At 40.0% G+C, this 19241-nt stretch overlaps 1 protein-coding gene across 4 annotated transcripts in view; it reads left to right on the top strand.

Moving 5' to 3' along the window:
* Positions 1 to 19241, top strand: part of unc5cb (unc-5 netrin receptor Cb) — a 123084-nt gene that overhangs the window by 69309 nt on the left and 34534 nt on the right. For all 4 annotated transcript variants that reach the window (XM_035947763.2, XM_035947762.2, XM_023269400.3 and 1 more), the window contains exons 3-4: positions 10107 to 10250; positions 15563 to 15666. In XM_035947763.2, the coding sequence (XP_035803656.1) occupies positions 10107 to 10250; positions 15563 to 15666 (248 nt within the window). The remainder of the gene's footprint in view (positions 1 to 10106; positions 10251 to 15562; positions 15667 to 19241) is intronic.

Below are 19241 nucleotides of genomic sequence, written 5' to 3'. Positions count from 1 at the left end.
TCTGCAGAAGGGTCTCGACTAACAGGGTCTCAATGAGGACATCTTTCCTTTCATGTGGCTCTGAGTGTGTAGGTGTGTGTTTATGTACATGTTGGGCATCTAGAGGAAAGTGAAGGTAGTGAAGCTCCAGCAGGGTTGTTTTCTGCAGAATTCAGCCCCCGAAGGCACCAGAGCCATTACATACAACAGTCCAGCACTGATTGGCTGCATTCAGCTGCTGTATTGGAAATTGAGTTCTTTCTGTCGCCCACAGGTACCAATCACATCGCATTTACCCTTTTCATTCCACTGTTTTGCCACACACATGTCTGCAGGCTCACGCAGGAACACACTGACAGCTGCTTCTTTTCTTAAATGTGAATGTTTAGGCTCGTGTTCGCGCACACATAGGTACACTTCAAGGATTGGAAAGCATGTTTTATCTGAGGTATTTAGTACAAAACTCTCAAGTCCTGTTGCACTGAATTATATGAAAAAAAAAATCCAGTAATAAAGACAGCCGGCACACATACAAAAGCATCTGCAGCAATGGTACCGCATACAAAAGCTGATACACCGATACAAAAGGAGTGTTGCAGCAAGCAGAAATATAAAAGGAGCATAGAAAAAACAACCTGAGTTCTAACCTGAAATCCTTTCATTTTGACCTAGTGTACTTCAGGAAGAATACACGGATCTGAGCGTGTGTTTCATAGTTGTGATTATGACAAAGAAGAGGGTGAAGGTAGCAGTGGCTCTTAACCTTCGTGTCAGAGGGTTTTGTGCTAAAAGCATCAACATGGAAAACAACCCACACATCACACAAGCACCCACTCTACATAGCCATATCCACAGGCTATTTACTGCACAGATATTCATTCATTTATGCTCTTGCACCTCGCACAAACACACACAATACCACTAGAGCCCAGTGTGTGTGTGTGTGTGTGTGTGTGTGTGTGTAGCCCACTCCATTGCTCTCTGATTTCCCCAGATTGACAGAAAAGGAGCACTGATAGAAACTGGCCAGCCTGGTCAATACCACTGATAGCATAGCCCGAAGAAATTGGATCTCTCCCTCTCTAACCCCGACTCCCCCTCACCTCTCCTCCATACGCTTTTCTCTTTTTAGCTTGTCTTCTCACTGTGTCTCGCTGTCATTTTAGTGAGAACTTATGTATGAAAATAAGACAGAATGAGAGGTATGAGATTTAAAAAGTGCATAAGAGAGTGTGGAGAGAAACCGGGTGTTCATTTAAGCTTCAGGCTGCATCCAGTGCGTCTTTTTCCAGATGTTTGACTCTCTCATGATGGCCTGTCCACATCATATACAATCCTGCAGTGATGTTTTTGATACATTAGCTATTTAGATTATTATCCAGCAGGGCCAACACAGGCAGAATGATAAAGACATATAGCCATAGTTATGAAGGATAATGTTCAGTGATGAGAAGTCCTTGGATTGCTGAGTCACTAGGATGACATGAAGAGACGTATGACACAGGTAGAACCTAAATCCACCAAAAAACTGCTGCAAATTCTCCCAAGATCTACCAAGGGGAGCTGGTGCTTCTTATAAGATAAGGGGTAGTCACACAAATCATTGATTTAGTTAGTTTTTGTTCTGTTAGCTGCTCTTTAAATTAAGTTAATTGATAAATCAAAACTTTACATGGCTTTGTTTTTCAAGCTATCCTCACCAGTGTATGTGACCTACACAGTTGCTTTCAGGGAGCTCTCTTTTTCACTTTTCCGTGGTCAAAAGTGACAGATACAATATTCATAAAGCACAGTAATATGAATAATAGTAAAAAACAAACAGATGAAAAGCAGCACCATGGAGGGATGTGTTTGTTCTCCTGTTTTGTTTCACAGCAGCTGGCATCAAGAAAGTTTCTTTTATTTCCTGATCTTTGAGTCAAAGTGAGTCAAGTTTATAATAGACGCTTCAATGGTGATGGCAAGAACAGCATGCATGCTGGTATCTTTATTAAAGTGAGCCACTTAATCTTATATTAATAATATACTTTTGCTGCAATTTTATGCATGATCCATGATAAAGATACAGAAAAAACAGAAATACTTGGCAATTTAGCTTCATATATAATATTTTAGAGACTCCCACTACAAAATTTCACAAACTATGTTTTCAGGGGAGCTCATATCTTTGTAAGATTATTAAACCTCTCCTGGCTCCCCTGCAGTTTGCACCCTAATCTTCACTTTACTTTAATGCGTATAACTTCTGCATAGTTCTGTATGTGTAGAACAACAATTCAGACATGTTTGTATCAGTGTTTGGCAGTTGGATAACTTGGGCAATAGTTTGGCCAATATATTGACAACCAGAAAAAGATAGTTTGTTTTATATATATATATATATAGATATATATATATATATATATATATATATATATATATATATATATATATATATATATATATATATATATATATATATATATATATATATATATATATAGAATACAAAATGCATGTTTGCATAAGTTTTCAGCTGCTTTATTAGGAGACATTTAATCTTTGCTTCTTCACTTTTACAGGAAAAACAAGGAAATACAGTACAGGATTTCTCAGTCACATAAAAGGCACTCATTGAAAATTTCAACCCTAGAGTGTTATTGGAGGACATAACACTTTATTACTTTTGTGACATTTTTCAAAATTTTTAATTTTCATGTTGAAATTCTAGGTCAGTTAAGTTACCATATATGGTCCGTTAGAGTAAAAAAAACAACAAAACAAAAAAAACCCACTCCAAGCAATGTATATATCATCACTTAGCACAACTACTCAACTGTAAAATGTGCCAGTTTTGTCAACTAACCATGGCTAGTTTTGACATTTCGACCGCAAATACCAAAGAGGACCAAGCTGCAAGTCCATCTTTTTCTAACATTGGAGAAAAGAGAAAGTTTGCTGCATTCCAGGCCTCTGTTGATTGGTCAAATGCCACGATGTAGTGTGCTATAACGTAGAGTGATCTTTGTTGATTGGCTGGGTGAAAACATGCATCTCGACCTCACTGAGAGGTAGGAGTAACGCCATATTTATTGTGGGTGGCAGGTACCAAATATGATCACTTGCCTGATGGAGGGTAAAGTGGAAATCACTTGTGTGTAATTAAAGCTGGGGTAGGCAGTATTTTTTGGCATCACTGGACAAAAATTCCATACTGACCGTTCAGCACAGTGGAATTCAAGTGCTCTAGGAGGGAATTAGAAAAGCACTTTCTCCTGTCTCTGTTTTCAGGCTTTTAAAGATCTAACATATGACAGGAGTTTGCAGCCAATCACACTTTTAACCAGATGGATGAGGTAGTATACGTAGCACCAGAGTTCATATCGAGAACAAAATGTGGTGACACAGTGGCTTTGATGGAGGACTTTCACGTATGAGACATGGGTTTGAATCCACAAATTAAGGTTTGCTTTAAGCTTGACTATTTTTTTTTGTGTTTGAAGTGTGTGGTCATCTGATTCTAGTGGCTTAGGCTTTTAAGAAAAACAGAGAGAGGAGAGGGAAGAGCTGCTCGAGCAAGCCTGTATATTTTCAGAGTCTGTTTTTTTTTGCCTTTTTGAGATTCTGACCCTACTGCAGCTTTGAGGGATTTCAACTGATTCTGAGCAAATGTGTCTCTGGAAGGTCCACATTTGGATGAGTCAGTATTGTGGCTTTACCCACACCACAAAAACAAAAGAACACTGTAGGCAACTTTGGAAAAATTTGACTGAAAAGCCCAAGTCAAGTCAGCGAGCATCCCTTGGAGAACAATTAAATCAGTCATTAAGAAATGGAAAGAATATGCCACAGCTGTAATTCCACTCGACAAAAGCTGCCCTGAAAAGCGGATCTGTTTTCACTTTCTAAAGGACGCTTTTCTGTGTTGAATAGAAGCTACAGTGAATTTACTTTGCCTTCGTGTTGGAACGTAATAAAACATGAAAACCTTCCAGTGACATGAATGCTATTTAAAGATGCTGCATGACACATGTAACGGCAATTTTAAGATTGTCGTCAAGACAACAACAAGCCGGCTAAAAGCACGATTTGTGCATCATCGGAAGTTGCAGTGTATTCAGCAATATGGTGCAATTCACTGCACAATGTTCTTCGCAGCATGAACCGACTCACCTGCAGCTCTCCATTATGGGCGTTCAGGAGACGTCACGCAAGTGTATGTACCATCCAAAGGCTTTTTAATCCAATGGATGCAACCCGCAGTGAGCCACCTGGAGTCAGTGGCACACAAGTATCTGGAAAAAAAAGAAAAATGCTACAGAACATGAAACTAAGTACATCAGCAAGTAGTGTGATTGTACATTATGCCTTTTTAAGGAGCAGGAAGAAAATAATAGACCCGTTGATTGCATGTGATTTTCCTTTGAGCAGAAGTCATTTAGCACAATAAAACAGCAGACAAAATTTGTGCTTTTTGAACAAAAATGACAAAGGAGCTATATTTACACCATTGGCAGAGAGGATTGTCATTGCGTCTGTGTTAAAATCCCTCTCCGGTCATTGATTAAACCCCTTAAAAACTCATCTCTGTGTATCAAAGTTACATATTTAGACATTTCTCCATGAAAATAATCCCCTCCTGCATTAGGATGTAACTCTACACTGGTGCTTCCTTTTGAATGCACAGATCTATGAAGTCAGAGTAATTAAGCCGTACATGTTCGACCAGAAAACCAGTTCTGGAGAAGCACAATGATACAGAAAGTCCCGCTTTGCAAGTAGATATGATTGGTTCAATAGAATTGTTACATACAAACCCATAAAAGTATGGATCTGCGTTTTTGTGATTGCCATCAGTACACTGCAGTTTCAAAATGGAAATGCTCAGCCATGGTATTGACTGCTTATTTCTCTCATTACGTGTCTTCTAGCATATATAAAAGACCACAGAGAAATGTTAACAATGAAAACAAAAACTTGACTTTTACCAAAGAGGATCTTAAAAGAGATGTTGTCTTGTTTTAAAGTTCAGTAGGGAAGGTGAGCAAGAATTACTCAGATGTGAATTGAGGCCTGTTTTGCATAAAATAATGGCGATACACATGAAAGCACTGATTCAAATCAGGTGCACAAAATGTCACTGAGGTCGTATGAATTCAACCGAGTGGGAAAATTGATGGCATATTTTACAAACGACCTCCTTTACTGTTATGATTTAGCTTTAGATAGTCACTCTGCTGTCACTTGTAGCATTTTACCTCCCAGCGTTGAGGGCAGGTTATGGTCTCTGGTGAGCAAAGAGTGCATTGATCTGAGCAAATGAGTGGCAAATTAATTATAAGTAGGTGCAGCTCGTGTAATATACACTGGAGACGGCTTGTCACTTTCTCTGAGATATGAGTTAGGAGATCAAACGGGAATGCTCTTCGTCTGGCCAGATAATCAGCACTTACCCTCCCTCCTCCTCCAGATCTGCCTCAATGACCAGTGCCTCCTCTTCTGCCCGACTGATCAATAACGTTGGCCAGTGCTAACACTGACGAGCTCACATTAATAACCGCATTAATAATTAATCATCTCAAACGAAGCACCCTACTTCAGCCTGCTATTAATGGGACATATTGTGGAATAATTTCTGCTGCTAATGGCCACATTGACAGGTGTGAAGTAGCCGCTCATCGCTGGCCCCGGCACGCTTCGCTCTGGCTTTGCCCCTCTTGATTGCAAATTGAATGGTCTGTTTGGTTTTGTTGTCATCATTGTAATGCTATCCAGCAAAGCGAAGGGCTGCTGGCTGAGCAAACATATGAAGTCACAGGGTGAGGTCAGCGGGCTCAGTTTAGAGATCTGCTCGTTGGGGAGATTGATTCTTCTGATGTGTTTGAAGTGCAGCACATCAGGAAGAGTTTAATCCAAGTTTAGTAATCGGCATGAAGTCATGAATGACTCTTAAAGCAGATTGATATCTAGTCCTCGTCATCATTTAAGGTTAGACCGATTCCAGCAGCATCAGACAGACAATTTCTGTCTGCAGCACTGACAAGAAGAAAAAAAGATTCTGGTGCACGTTCTTGAGCTTCTGAGAATTACGAGAATCTACTTATTGTTTCCAGTATTGATTTTCCTTGTGCTGCTGCGTATGTGATGTTCCCCCAACATCACATCCATCCTTGACATTCTCAAACTAACAGAACACCCTCTCAGGCAAACACATTGGCATACAGTACAGACGACCGCAGGCACACCTACTTTGTGCTCACACATGCATGTGGAAACACACATGCGGGAGCAAATGGTGACACAACAGACATGGCTGTTCTTCTTCCTCTCGGCACACTGTGTAAATTTTACATGAGGGCTAAGCTGGTGTGTGGGATGTCACTGTGCTTGGTGTGTGTGCCAGAACAAGGAGGCTGTGTGAATGCGCTGAACCTGAAATAAAATGGCATGTTCATTTTCTAACCATCCATTCTCTTTGCATTTTCCTCCGACTTGAATTCCAGACACTTAGAATGGAAACCTGCTTCAACTGTAGAATAAATCCTGAACCATTTTGCAAAGTGTAGTCATCCAGAGGAGGAAAACAAAGATTATTAACATACGCAGCAGCACAGTAAGGCAAATATTCACTCTTCTGATACTGTCAATATCATATAGACAGAAATTGTTTTATCAAAGATTACAATTATTTATTAGAGGAATATTCAGTCATAATCAGCAGCTATGATCATTTGTATGCTTTGTGAAGCTAAATCTTCTGTTAATATAAACGACAGAGAGGACAGAACCCAAGATTAAGCTGATGCTGCATTAATATTATTTAACGAAAATGAAGCCCAGTTGATTATAGATGCACGTAACTGCAGCATCTTTACATCTGGCTGGGAATTTAAACTATTTTGATTCACCTTTTTCACAAATTTCGATTACCGACTGCAGTTCACAGTGTGTTCCGATTCAGCCTATCTTGTCTGTTGGCAGTGAATCGCTCTGTAACGAATTAGATTTCAGGGAATGATTAGACCACTGATTGAAAGCACATTGGGATACAGATGAGTCAAGGACCTCTAACAGCATTTCAAGAATAATGATGTCACATCAACAACACACAGCGTTTCTTAGGTAAATTCAGTAAAAAATGACTAATGTAAAGTGTAACTGGGTCAATATATAATTGAGGGACTTTTGAAGTCCATGGGATATATCTTGCATACATTTTTATTAAATGTAAAAAAAACTAATGTTTTTTTATGTTCCTCATGATAATGCCTTTAGAAATTTCAGAATTATTTATTACTAAAACAATCACTTATTAATAAAAGATCATTGGATATCAGTAAAATGTCAACTAAATAACCGTCCAAATTCAATAACAACCACCTTCTAATTAGCTAAACATTAATAAAATTAGCTTATTCAAAAACTGCTTTGATTGTGTTCTTTTTGTTAAGTTGAGATAATCATGACAGATATTTCTTTTTTGCCAATATATCAAATTTTATATGGAAAATAATAAATTGTATCTGTGGCCTAGAAATCACTTTCAACTAAGTTCCCCATTACAAAAACACCTCTCAAGGAAGTGTGTTAATTCCAGATCACATGACCTGCTCCACATGATGTCATTTCCTCCTGAAGAAAAGACTGGCCAGACTCCAAGGCTTTCTGAGTTATTTAATATAAAGCAGTGTGTGAATCAAGTGTGGATTTATGGCATGTCAGCTGGTTTACTACAATATCTTTATAAATAACTTTCAATTTCAATTTTACTCAATTATATATATAATATTTAGAAGAATCTTTCTATCAAAATGCCATGTAGTGTTTAGTTATAGGTGGCCATGTTGATTTATAGGCCTGAAAACAGCAGAAATGTCAACTAAGATACCTGTCAACTATGTTACAAAAAGTCCCGCAATTATATGTTGACCCACTTGTAGTTTCTGCCTTGAGAAAAAGCAGGATTTGGTTGTCAAGGTGCTATTTTTTTTCCACAGTGTTTCATAGCATTAAAACACGTCTGAATTTAATTTAAAAAAAAAAAACCAAAAAAAAAAAAACCAGAACAATCATGAGACAGTTTGACTCTAATAGTAGTATTACTGTTGATGCCTACAAGGCTTACATGAATGCACACCTAAAATAACACTAAATTGCATTTGCTGCAGTATCTGCTCAACCCAAACACTGGAAGCTCTGTTGTTATTTTTGTGTAATCAGTTATTGTCTTTTAAACATTTCCCATGATTTAATTAAGAGCCGATTTAATGAGGAAATAGCACACTTCCTAAATACAGCTAAATCAAATGGTAGTTGACCGACCAGCCATCAGAACCCACAATATGAGTAGCTAAATGTGGCTCAATAGTTAAACCAGTGTACCTTTCTACCTTTCGACAGCCTCCATTAAAACCTAACACTGTTGGCCTTTTGACAACAAAGCTATTAATCATTGATTCCGCAACTGTCCTCCTGTTTGAATTAGCATGCGCTCTGTGCAGCACTTTTAATTTGTGTCTCATCAGGAGACACCAGCCTCATAATTTTTTAAAATTCAAATTAGCAGGCAATGATGTGTAGTGAGGAAAGAAGATACTGGAGTTGGAATGTGTAAAAACATACAGTAACCTGTTCGTAACCTTAATGTGAGGAGGTCGCTGTTTATTTAAACAAATTCTTCACACTAAATATGCAAGTCAGCTGCCAGTGGCCCAAAGCTTTAAAGCTTTTGACATAACTAGTGGTCTTGTGGAGAAACATGGCAGTAATTGTAATATTGGGTTATGCAGGTTTGCCTCACGGCTCAAAGGTTCTTATTTTGAGTCTGCTGTTCGACCTTTCTGTGTGGAGTTTGCCGCTTCTAAATTGTGTATCTGGAATAAATGGATGGATTTGGTTAATATTAAATTCAGGCTGTAGCAGTTAGTACACGAACAATACAAGAATACGTTGCATAACCCACTAAATATTGAACTGGATTTGCTTCCTCCGCAATTTCATCAGCGAACAACAAAACTTTCGACAGACATCAATAAAAAGTGGTTTGTAAAGTTGATGGCAGAGTCTGAATTTAGTATACAAACAACATGTTGGTAATGACGCTGGCTTGTGATGGTGGCGTAATGGTGCAGAGAATGTTTCCGAGGCACACAAAAGGCCTTTCAGTAGCAACTGGGCATGATTTGAATGTCACAGTCTACTTTCACATCATTGCCGACCAGGTACATGAGCATGACAGTTCCAGGAAATTGACATCCACTTGATTTTTTTCCAGTAGGCCCGCACAACCCCCCATATCTAAACCTAATAGAGCAGCACTTTGGGGATGAGGTGCCATGGGATATTCACAGCATGAACGTTCTTTTTCAAATAAATCTGCAGCACTAGTGAATATGTGTTTTAAACATCAGTCCATGTAAAATCCAGGCTGCATACACCTTAAACCTCAGGGACAATGTCACTACATCTGGAATAATTCACTTGCATTAGTTACAAGTCGGCTCATATTTGGTTGGTAAAGTGTTAAGTGTCTCATAATGTCTGCAAGATCCGTCTTATTGTTGTAAATTTCAATTTTATTTTGCAAAGACTTTATGATACCACATTGTCCTCACAAATATCCCATCCCGTCTGAAAAAGAAGATGCATTCAGAGCTGAAATAAATATGATATTGCATGAGATGTAACCCCATCTCTAGCTAATGCTTTTGCACTGCATAATACATACATATACTGCATGTATGTGCACAGATATGCACACGCTGAGGCTGCAGAGTAATCTGCTCCAGAGGGGCAGCTGTGGGTAGAGGCATTTGTTTTGGGCACGATTTGTTTGTTTGGGTCCTGGCACCCAGATGAGCAGTAATCAGAGGAGTTAGCAAACAGGATTGTGTTAGCCATGACGCTGAGAATCCTCCCCCACAGGGCCTAGAACCAAAAAGCTCAGTGCTCCAGAATCAGGCCAGACAGACACAAATGCACATTGTGTGAGGTTAGGATATATGAAATTTAGCTTTTTGGTTTCCTCATTCAGCTTGTTGTGCATCCTTTGATATGTGTTAATGCCCTATTTTTTATTCCTATTTTCCCCCTTTTTTTTTTCATATATCTAATCCCTATCGTCCTCCTCTTCAATCTTTTCCTCGCAGGCCTGGTAGTGAGGGAGGCCAGCATAGAGATCACTCGGCAGCAGGTGGAGGAGTTGTTTGGGCCGGAGGACTTCTGGTGTCAGTGTGTGGCCTGGAGCTCTGCTGGGACCACCAAGAGCCGAAAAGCCCACGTTCGCATCGCCTGTGAGTATTCTCCCGTCCATTCATCCGTCTCCTCAGACCATTATTCAGTCGTTATCTCCCCTCTCATCTTTGTATTCCTCTCCAAACAAAACCCTCTCCGCTGCCAAGAAAATGCGTCTCACAGGCCGACTTGTGTATCGTTACAGATTGTGGAGATAGCAGCAGTGGAAAAAAAGGGGTTTTTACTAACAACTAACTCAAGTGTCCCTTTGAACTTGAGTTGGTAAAAAAAAAAAAGCTTGTAGAATCTGAATTGGTTTCTTTGTGTATAGTATAAACCTGGAGAAGAAGCACAGAGGGAGAGGAGAGCTGCAGCAGTGTGTACACAGTAGAGAGGCTGTGTTTATACCAGTGTTCCCTCTTTTTCTTTTTTTTTTTTTTCCTCCTGTATAGTCCTCATTTGTTCTCTGCTTGTGTGCTTGTCGTGCTACTGAAAAGCACAACACAATTGTTTCCAAGTAATGAGAAACATTCTGTGCTGGCTTTAAAGTTTGGGCTCATTTTTAACTGTTCCCCAAAGAATGTGCCAATGAAAATGTTTTAAAAAGTAGTGAAACCTAGAAGGCATGAAAGCAGACTGGTTTGTGACATCAAGGCAACGTTTTTTGCAACACAACATGTGTTATGTAATGCAACTGCTCATGTACTGTAGTCAAAATTCCACCTGAAGGGACTCCTTTCATAGTATCTGCTCCATCACAGCACTTCCAATGCCTGTCATTTCATTTGGAGGCACCGTGACTGACATGTCCTGTCCAACTTTCTCTTTTGACTTGTGGCAAATACGCAAGAAAAAGTCAACAGCGACTTGCAAAGCATATTGTGAGTCAAATGCGTTGTTAACTCCACCGGATGGGGATATCACCTGAGCTCCATGTTTGGCTGGGAACTCAATGCAACTGTCAGAATGATTTCAGTTTTCACCGTACAGTGCAGCAGATGGCACAGCGCAGAGTCAATATCCGTGGTTATCACCTAAACTACTCGATTTAGAGACACTTAGCAATCATATACCTGCCTCTCTCCATTTTTATCCCATCTAATTCTGTTCTACATCTTTATATCTTTATTACCCAACTCTCTCTCGTACCGTTTGGCCCCATTTTCTGCACAGTTTCTCCCTGAAATTCAGTGCATCTCCTTTTATTTCAAACACACCAGTAGCTCCTCTTATTACTGCTTCTATTATACTAGTCTGGTGAATCAGAATCATGCCTCTCAGTCTCCCACCGAGCCCACTCCCGCTGCTCCACCCCCTATAATCACCCGTGATGAGCAGCCTGCCAGCACTAACCTATCCCTCAAATCACAATGGACCCCTCTTCCCCTCCCATTAGCTTCTGCTGAATGGATTAGCTCCTCTACTGGGCTTTCTCTCCAGGCAGCCTTCTTGTCAGAGCCAGACTCTATCCCGTTAGGCTAATGGAAACTGGGGTTGTTTTCCTCTCCTCTCCCATCATCTAAACATATACAGTTTAATCAGACGGTGAGTCACAGCCAGCGCTGGCGAGTTAAGAGGCTGCCGTGAAGGAGCTGCTTTCAGACTTGCTAAAAAGGTGGTCTAGCTGAGAGTGTTGCAGGAGCCCCGTTAGAGGAAGAGCGAATGCGTAAATATCCCTGTGACTGCCTTTCCTTCATGTGACCTCCACAGAAACCGTTTTAATTGGCCTCCAGTTTTTTTGGGGTGCAGCGACTGCTTGCCAAAGAGAGGCAATAAAAGTATGTTCACAGAAGCAAATTAAATAAACTAATCAAATCAACAGAAATGCCTTTCAGAGGTCTAGTGGAGGGTAATCGTTATTGAGAAAGCTGGAAATTGATTTTCTTGTCTGTTTGTGTCCTCATCATTTTACATCATAAGTAAAACCTCAGCTGCATTATGAGTGACTTTACTCGTGATTAAAACTCAGATTTAGCAAATCCTCATGTATTCCTGCACCGGTAGCTAATGATTTACCAAGCAAAGGAAGAAACCATTTCCGGAGTGCGAGGCTGGTGTAATTTAGCATGACAAGTAGCCAAACACATCCACTTAAAGGTAATGGTTGTCATATGTGTGTCTCTCTGCGGGCCGGCGAGGTTGGAAGCGTTTGTGCACCGCGGAGAGAATGGTGCGACTCCCACAGGAATGTCGATTCAGCTGGTCCCACACCCTCCAGTGCACCACAGTGCCGTTCAGGGTTACGAGAAGTGAGGAAAAGGAGAGACTCCAGAGGGATAAGCACAACTTCAGCCCACATCCAATAAAAATATATAATGCAAAGTAATCACTCGCATGCCACTTACTGCTCCATCAAGAGTCAAGCCAAAGGTTTGCAAATCATGATGAGAAGAACAATACAAGCACTGGGTGTTTAATTTTACTTTAACAGGCTTTGGAGGATCTGCTTCAAGTAGTATGAGCAATAAAGGCATGAATATTTCACATAAACTCACAAACATGCCTTTGGCAGTTTTACTAATAGTGCAATTCAAGCTATTAAGTGAATTTTATGTACTAGACAACAACGCATCCCCTTGGTGGTCGTTGTGGAACTAACAAGCTCTGGTTAGACTACCAAAGAAAGAGACAGTTTAAGCAAAATTTCTTACACCTACTATGTAAAAAATGGGTTTTTACTTGATAAACACATTGTCTTCCCTTGTGAAATATAGATTTTGTTTAAATCTGAGCATGCTACACACCACAGTAAGCTTTATGGTTCATTTTAAACCGCTAAATGGCCTGCTGAGATGCTGCACACAACCCATCCAGGACTGAACCCATAGAAGACTTGCATACTTGCTAGCATTTCATATGGAGAAATTAAATTAATTTTATTAGATTTGACTACAGAGCATATGCAGTAAATCATTAAGTGCAGCATCTTGTAGGAGAATGTGTTCTTGTGTTGCCTCCTCACTAGTGTGACTGCATATTCCTTTATCTTTTGGAGGCAAATTGAACAAATATCCATCCCTGCATAGTAATTCTGTTATCATGCAAACAGTAGAATGACTGGTACAACCTCCGAATGACGTCTTATTTTTGCAGTTTCCTTTCCTTTCCTTTCCTTTCCTTTCCTTTCCTTTCCTTTCCTTTCCTTTCCTTTCCTTTCCTTTCCTTTCCTTTCCTTTCCTTTCCTTTCCTTTCCTTTCCTTTCCTTTCCTTTCCTTTCCTTTCCTTTCCTTTCTAATCCTCTGTTGTCTTTGCAAAACCAAACATTTCGTGTGTCCTTGGATCAAATTCCTTAAACCTCTCTCAAAGAATACACCCCCCTCCAGTCATTTCTTCTTTTAATTTCATACCAGACTTTTACGGAAATTGCTTTCAATTCAACACTCACCCTTTCAGCTTTTATAATACATTGAAATTGTGGAATTATAGCATATTCCCCTGAAGACATGCATACTCGCAGGTTGAACTGGGACAAGAGCTCTCATTGAATCTGTTATTGTAAGGTTCATTTTTTCCAAATAAAAAATGAACCCTAAAATGACTATAGGTATTCTTTACCGCTTCCGGGTCTTGCATGATCATGTATTCTGTAATAAGGTCTGGTTTTTCCTGTAGGGGATGCGGAACAGTTGAAACTCAGCAGTGAAATGTCTCTATTTCAGCATAATGTCTCCTGATCTAATAGCTATTAAACAAAAAGAAAGACAATGATGAGAGTGAAAATCTCTCCTGATCAGCTTTTAGGGATGTTTCTCATTTTATTGCAGGTGATCATCCCTTCATACACAACCTCCCCGGACACTGAGCAGCATTTCTTTACCATGATAGATATGGACACTGTATCCCATTACACACTGTGCCCAAGAGTCTTTAGAGTCTTAAGAGATTTATGTGAAGTTTGCTTCAATTTCTGAGTTGCAAATTCTTCCATACGCATCTGTGTCACTGCATGTCTGCTGCTGCTTTCTTTCTACAATGTACTCACATCTGAAACTCCAATTCTGAATCAATGTGCTATTGTAGAGCTCTCCGATATAATAAATCTCTTCTTTATGTGAATACACAATGTCAATAGCTGCCCATTACTGTATTGATAGTATTCTGTGAAGAAGAATAGCCGTATTCTTTGCATAGATTGAGCCGCTGTATGAGGGTCATTTCTGGGTTTGTGGACACTGGTGGTGGTTGTAGGTAGAAAAATGAACTGATAAAGCTGTTTGCACTTTTGTATTTAACACTCACAATATACCGTTTTAGTTTGACTTTCACTTTAGTCATGCTGGCCTTTGTAGGCATGACTATGCATATATAAGTGGCACAAATCACATATTTGTCTTCTAATGATAACAAAATAGATTATAGAATAGAGTTTTATTGCCATTTCCACTGGTACGTTGGAATTCTTTGTAGGTTTTCTCAAGTCAGCTAGATATGTAGAAAAAAACAGTAAAGAATTCAAGTAAGAGCAGCAATAAAAATGCAAATATACATTATAAGAATAAAATAAGTACACATTATAAAAAAGCATTTTGTGTGAAAAAAATCTTTAAAATAAATACCCTGAGAAAGTATTGCACATATTATGTAGTGAAAGTAATGAAAGGCAGAAGGAATCAATTCACATTCACATATGTATAATCATTATATGGGAAAATATGCTACTGTGTTGTGGTGAATGTTGTTATTCACCACCACAGTCAATGTGTCAGCAAAAGGGCTGGATGACAGGAACTTCGTAAGGATTGTGGAAATGGTATCAGTGGACTTCGGAGGATTGATGGCAGATTTGATGCTTCAATGACTCTAAAGTTCAAAAGTAGTGCTGTGACTCCCCCATTAACTCCTCTCCTCTCCTCTCCTCCATCCTCCTCCTCTCCTCTCCTCCATCCATCCTCCTCCTCTCCTGCTGCTCCTGCCTCAGTCTGTGCAGCTTGATATATGTCTAATGGGCTTCAGGTTCCAGTGTAGCATGACACCTTCAGTAATCCTGACCTGTCAGCGCCGCTGTATCTGCCCTGCACCGCTCCATCAGGGCTCTCACACTGCAAAAATGTTGGTTTTTCATTGAAGGACGAGATATCCCCTTCTCCCTGTTTTCCTTCCATCTACTTCAAGTCATGCATCTCTGTTCTGAAGATGATGGAGAGATGGAAAGAAGCCATAATTCTCTTACTTTCTTATATTTAGGTACAAACTGTTCTGATGACTTACCCTGCCTATTCTTTTCATGATTTATTGACAGAATGCCAATACTTGATTGACCGACTCAACATTTTATCTTTAACATATCTCAAAATGTGTCCTAATTTCATTCATCAATAAGAAAAACTTTAGGGTATCACTGATGCACAATGCTTTTGTCTGTTCCGTATAGACTTGAGAAAGACATTTGACCAGGAGCCTCTTGGAAAAGAAGTGTCACTTGAACAAGAGGTGCTGCTGCAGTGTCGCCCACCTGAAGGCATCCCAGCTGCTGAGGTAAGATCCAGAAGATTTATCACTGAGCTGGTGCACAGTTGTTGTTTGGATAATTACATTATTTGTTTGAAAAGAGAAGTTTTAATGTGGACGTGTTACCCATAGAAATGCACCCATTCTGAGCTCAGCCGAAAACTCGCAGCTCAAATGCAGTAAAGTGGCTTCTCTGAAGGTAAATTTATGTGATTTCCACTGACCTTCTTCTGCTATATTCTGATGAAATGTCACCATCATTTCTTTTTCTATATGGATATTGGCTTGCTTAAATGTCCAACTTTTTACCATACTGTATGTACTCCTTGGTATGTATTTTATTTTTGGTGATGGCAGTCTTTGGTTTTGTTTCTCTGTTCCACATATAGAGGTGAAAACTGTGTTTTGTTTGCAGATTTTACCTCAATTTTTGAGCTTGCCCGATTTCAGAATTTGTTCTAAAATGACACTGAATAAATCTGACACAGTACACTGCACAGATAAGAGCATTTTTCACCGCTGCCTGGGTTAATAAAGTTTGTTTGGTATTTCCTAAACATCAGCCAGTCACTGCAATTTGGAGGAGAGAAAATTGTAATTATGTGCCGAGGGGGAAAAAAAACAAAAGAATATAACTCGTGTCACTGTGCAACCTTGGTTTGGCCAATATCTCCTCCCTGTTCTACTGCCTCGCTGCCCTACAGGAGAACAGTGTTGGAGCAGCATTTGAAAAGGCTCAGTTGAGATTGCAGGAACATAAATGGAGGATGAAAGTGTGGTTTAATGGGTTGGGGGTGTGTGTGTGTGTGTGTGTGTGTGTGTGTGTGTGTGTGTGTGTGTGTGTGTGTTTTTTTTTTTTTTTTTTTTTTGGAGTTGGGGGTGCAGCAACTGAACTCTGTAAAGGCTTGTGATTGACCTGGAAAAGCTGAGTTAAGTGAGTGGAACTGCACAGCATTTATCCCCTGCTGAAAGTGCTGACAAGTTAAATGGACGAAAGTTTAGGACTGGCACTCGACAGACTCTCCTCATACAATCCGGGCTTCAGTCGGATGGTGTTTCTGTAACAGCCATATAGCGCTGGTGATTCTGCCACTTGTCTGAGATATCTGTCAATCCTGGATTGGCTCAGTGCAGCGATTAAAGACTCAGCTGGAGTCCAATCATGGCACATCTATGCTTTCTGAGATAAGTAGTTGCTGTGGCAATCCAGATGCACAACGAAGAGTAAATAGGAGATATTTTCAGCATCATCCGTTTAGATAAAGGTGTTGTTTTTAGTGCAGTTGTCCAAACTCCAAATCTGTCAACAAATTAGAGGACAAAACATTGACGTTCCACCACATTAAGTCAGAATTCTGTTTATGTCTGGCAATTGTACTAATTCACCTCCTCTAAAAACATTTAATAGATTTTTAAAAAATGTTCTGAGCATCTGATTTCCAACTGAAAACAGTGATTGTTTTCTGTTTACTTTTCTTTTTATGATGACATTGACTTTTATGTGTGTGCAGAGGCCCACTTCCAGCTTCTTTAATTACTCACACTTACCTCATGGCTGTGAAAAATAGACAACAGCTTCATTTCACAAGATAGTTTTCCTCTTTTTTTTTCTAAACTCAAACTCAGCTGCCTCAGTGGGAAAAAGGACAAAACTGAATGCTGCTTTTTTCATCTGTGTTTGTCAGGCCTTTTCTCACACAAGCTCGCCAGAGGAAATAAAAAAAAAAGCTTGGAAAAAGCAGATGGGCTAAGTCTGTGGTTACATATGAATCTGCAGAAATATGTAGCAGCCGCTGTGAAGGGAAGATCTGTCATATTTCACCCGCTCAAGACGCAGAAAACATAGAGAGGATGAGAGAGGCTGAAGGAAGAAGGAGAGGAGCTGTTATGGTTTGTCAGGACTGGATTTAGTGGGTTGTTGTCAGGCCTCCAGTCGGCTGTCAGTTCACTCTGTGGTTCCTTTACAGGCCTTTGCCCAGCAAGCGAGAGACTGGCAAGATGGCAGACTGTGGCTGAGCCATAAAACCCATACCCTTACAGCACTTTTGTTTAATAATGTGGACCTTATGTGATGGATGCTGCGCTGTGTGGCAACGCTATTGTTCACGAAAAGGACACACGCATGTGCTGACGGTGGCGTTTCCACGTGCACGTTCTCATGTCGGAGTACCAGCAACGGCATTAGCATGCCTATGTGCACAGGCCCACATGATAACATGCTGCCAGCAACTCAGCTGAGCACTGAAAGAATATTCATCCATTCTATAGAGTGAACATTGTGATTGTGGTTGACCAGCTGGCAGAAATAGATTAAGCTCTGATGAACTGGAAGGAGGAATCAGACTTTTTGTGCGTCATCTTTTCAAGCTGTAATAGAAGAGGTTTATGAAGAAAATCTGGCATTTCATCTGGCATGTATAATAAGGTCATCACAGCTATCCAAGCTTTTACACATTACAAAGTGCAGGGAACTATCAGCATCCTCTGCTGCCACTGTTAATTCTACTAGAATAACGTTCCACTGTCCGCACTTTGTGATACTCCAAGGTTGTTAATATTTTTACTTCAGCTGTCAGTTCTGTTAAGATCAGCCACGATGCCAAAATGTTGCAGCTGTACGTCACCACCACACACACGCACACACACACACACACACACACACACACACACACACACAGAAATAAGAAGCCCACATTCTGCAGAATCAAGGTAAGTCAATCATAATTAGTTTTGATCTCAGCACACAAAGTGCCTGTTTGATGTGAGCCAGTATCAGTCTTGTGTTCCTTCTTTTTCTTCCCACTTTTCAGATGATTTACATTATAAGTTGTCATGATGGTTTACCATAGTAATGACATCCTGTGATTCTATTTAAGTGGTTTTGAGTCTTTGCTGGCTTTCTGCGGGGGCCGCGTTGCCCTGAAAACTAAACATTATGCTGAATAGTCTGGATTGTTTCTGTGATGATGCAGCAGTTTTTCATAGTGAGGCATATGAAACGGTTCCCATCAAACATCTCAGAGGTTTTGATACTTGAAGTTCAGTCTGAGGTAACCTAGCCCTTATTTTCTGACCGTTTCTTCACAGTTGCATAAATTTTCTGAAGTACAGCCTGTCCCTGAGTTGTGGAATACACACATGCACGCACAAGTTCACACACAAAGAAAACAAGCAGCAGGCGTTTATTTTGGCTCTCCCTGTGACCATTACCAATGGAACTTTGGCCTTACAGAGCTGAAATACAGCGAATGAGGTTTCTGAAATAGCACAAGGATTCAGTCATCTTGAATGTCTTGTATGGTCTGAAAAAATTAGACACTCGACAGGCTCCCTTAAAGTAATTGTTACACGTTTCCATAGCCATGAATATTTGATATATACTTAATCAAGAGCAGAAGGAAAATGTAACTGTTGGGGCTATTCTAGGAACAAGAGACAAGGAGCGATTTGGCAGAAAAGCTCCGTACGTGGTTCCACTGTTATGAGGGCTTACTGGCTTACTGAGAGCTGCCCATATAATAATGAAGGTAAAGATGGGGATGGAGGACTTTCCATCAGCTCAATGCAGATCCTTCCTTTAGAATACCTCCGTGAAGCTCTTT

The sequence above is a fragment of the Amphiprion ocellaris genome, chromosome 17 (assembly GCF_022539595.1).
Source record: "Amphiprion ocellaris isolate individual 3 ecotype Okinawa chromosome 17, ASM2253959v1, whole genome shotgun sequence".
Taxonomy (NCBI): domain Eukaryota; kingdom Metazoa; phylum Chordata; class Actinopteri; family Pomacentridae; genus Amphiprion; species Amphiprion ocellaris.
This window is presented reverse-complemented; position numbering and strand designations above follow the sequence as displayed.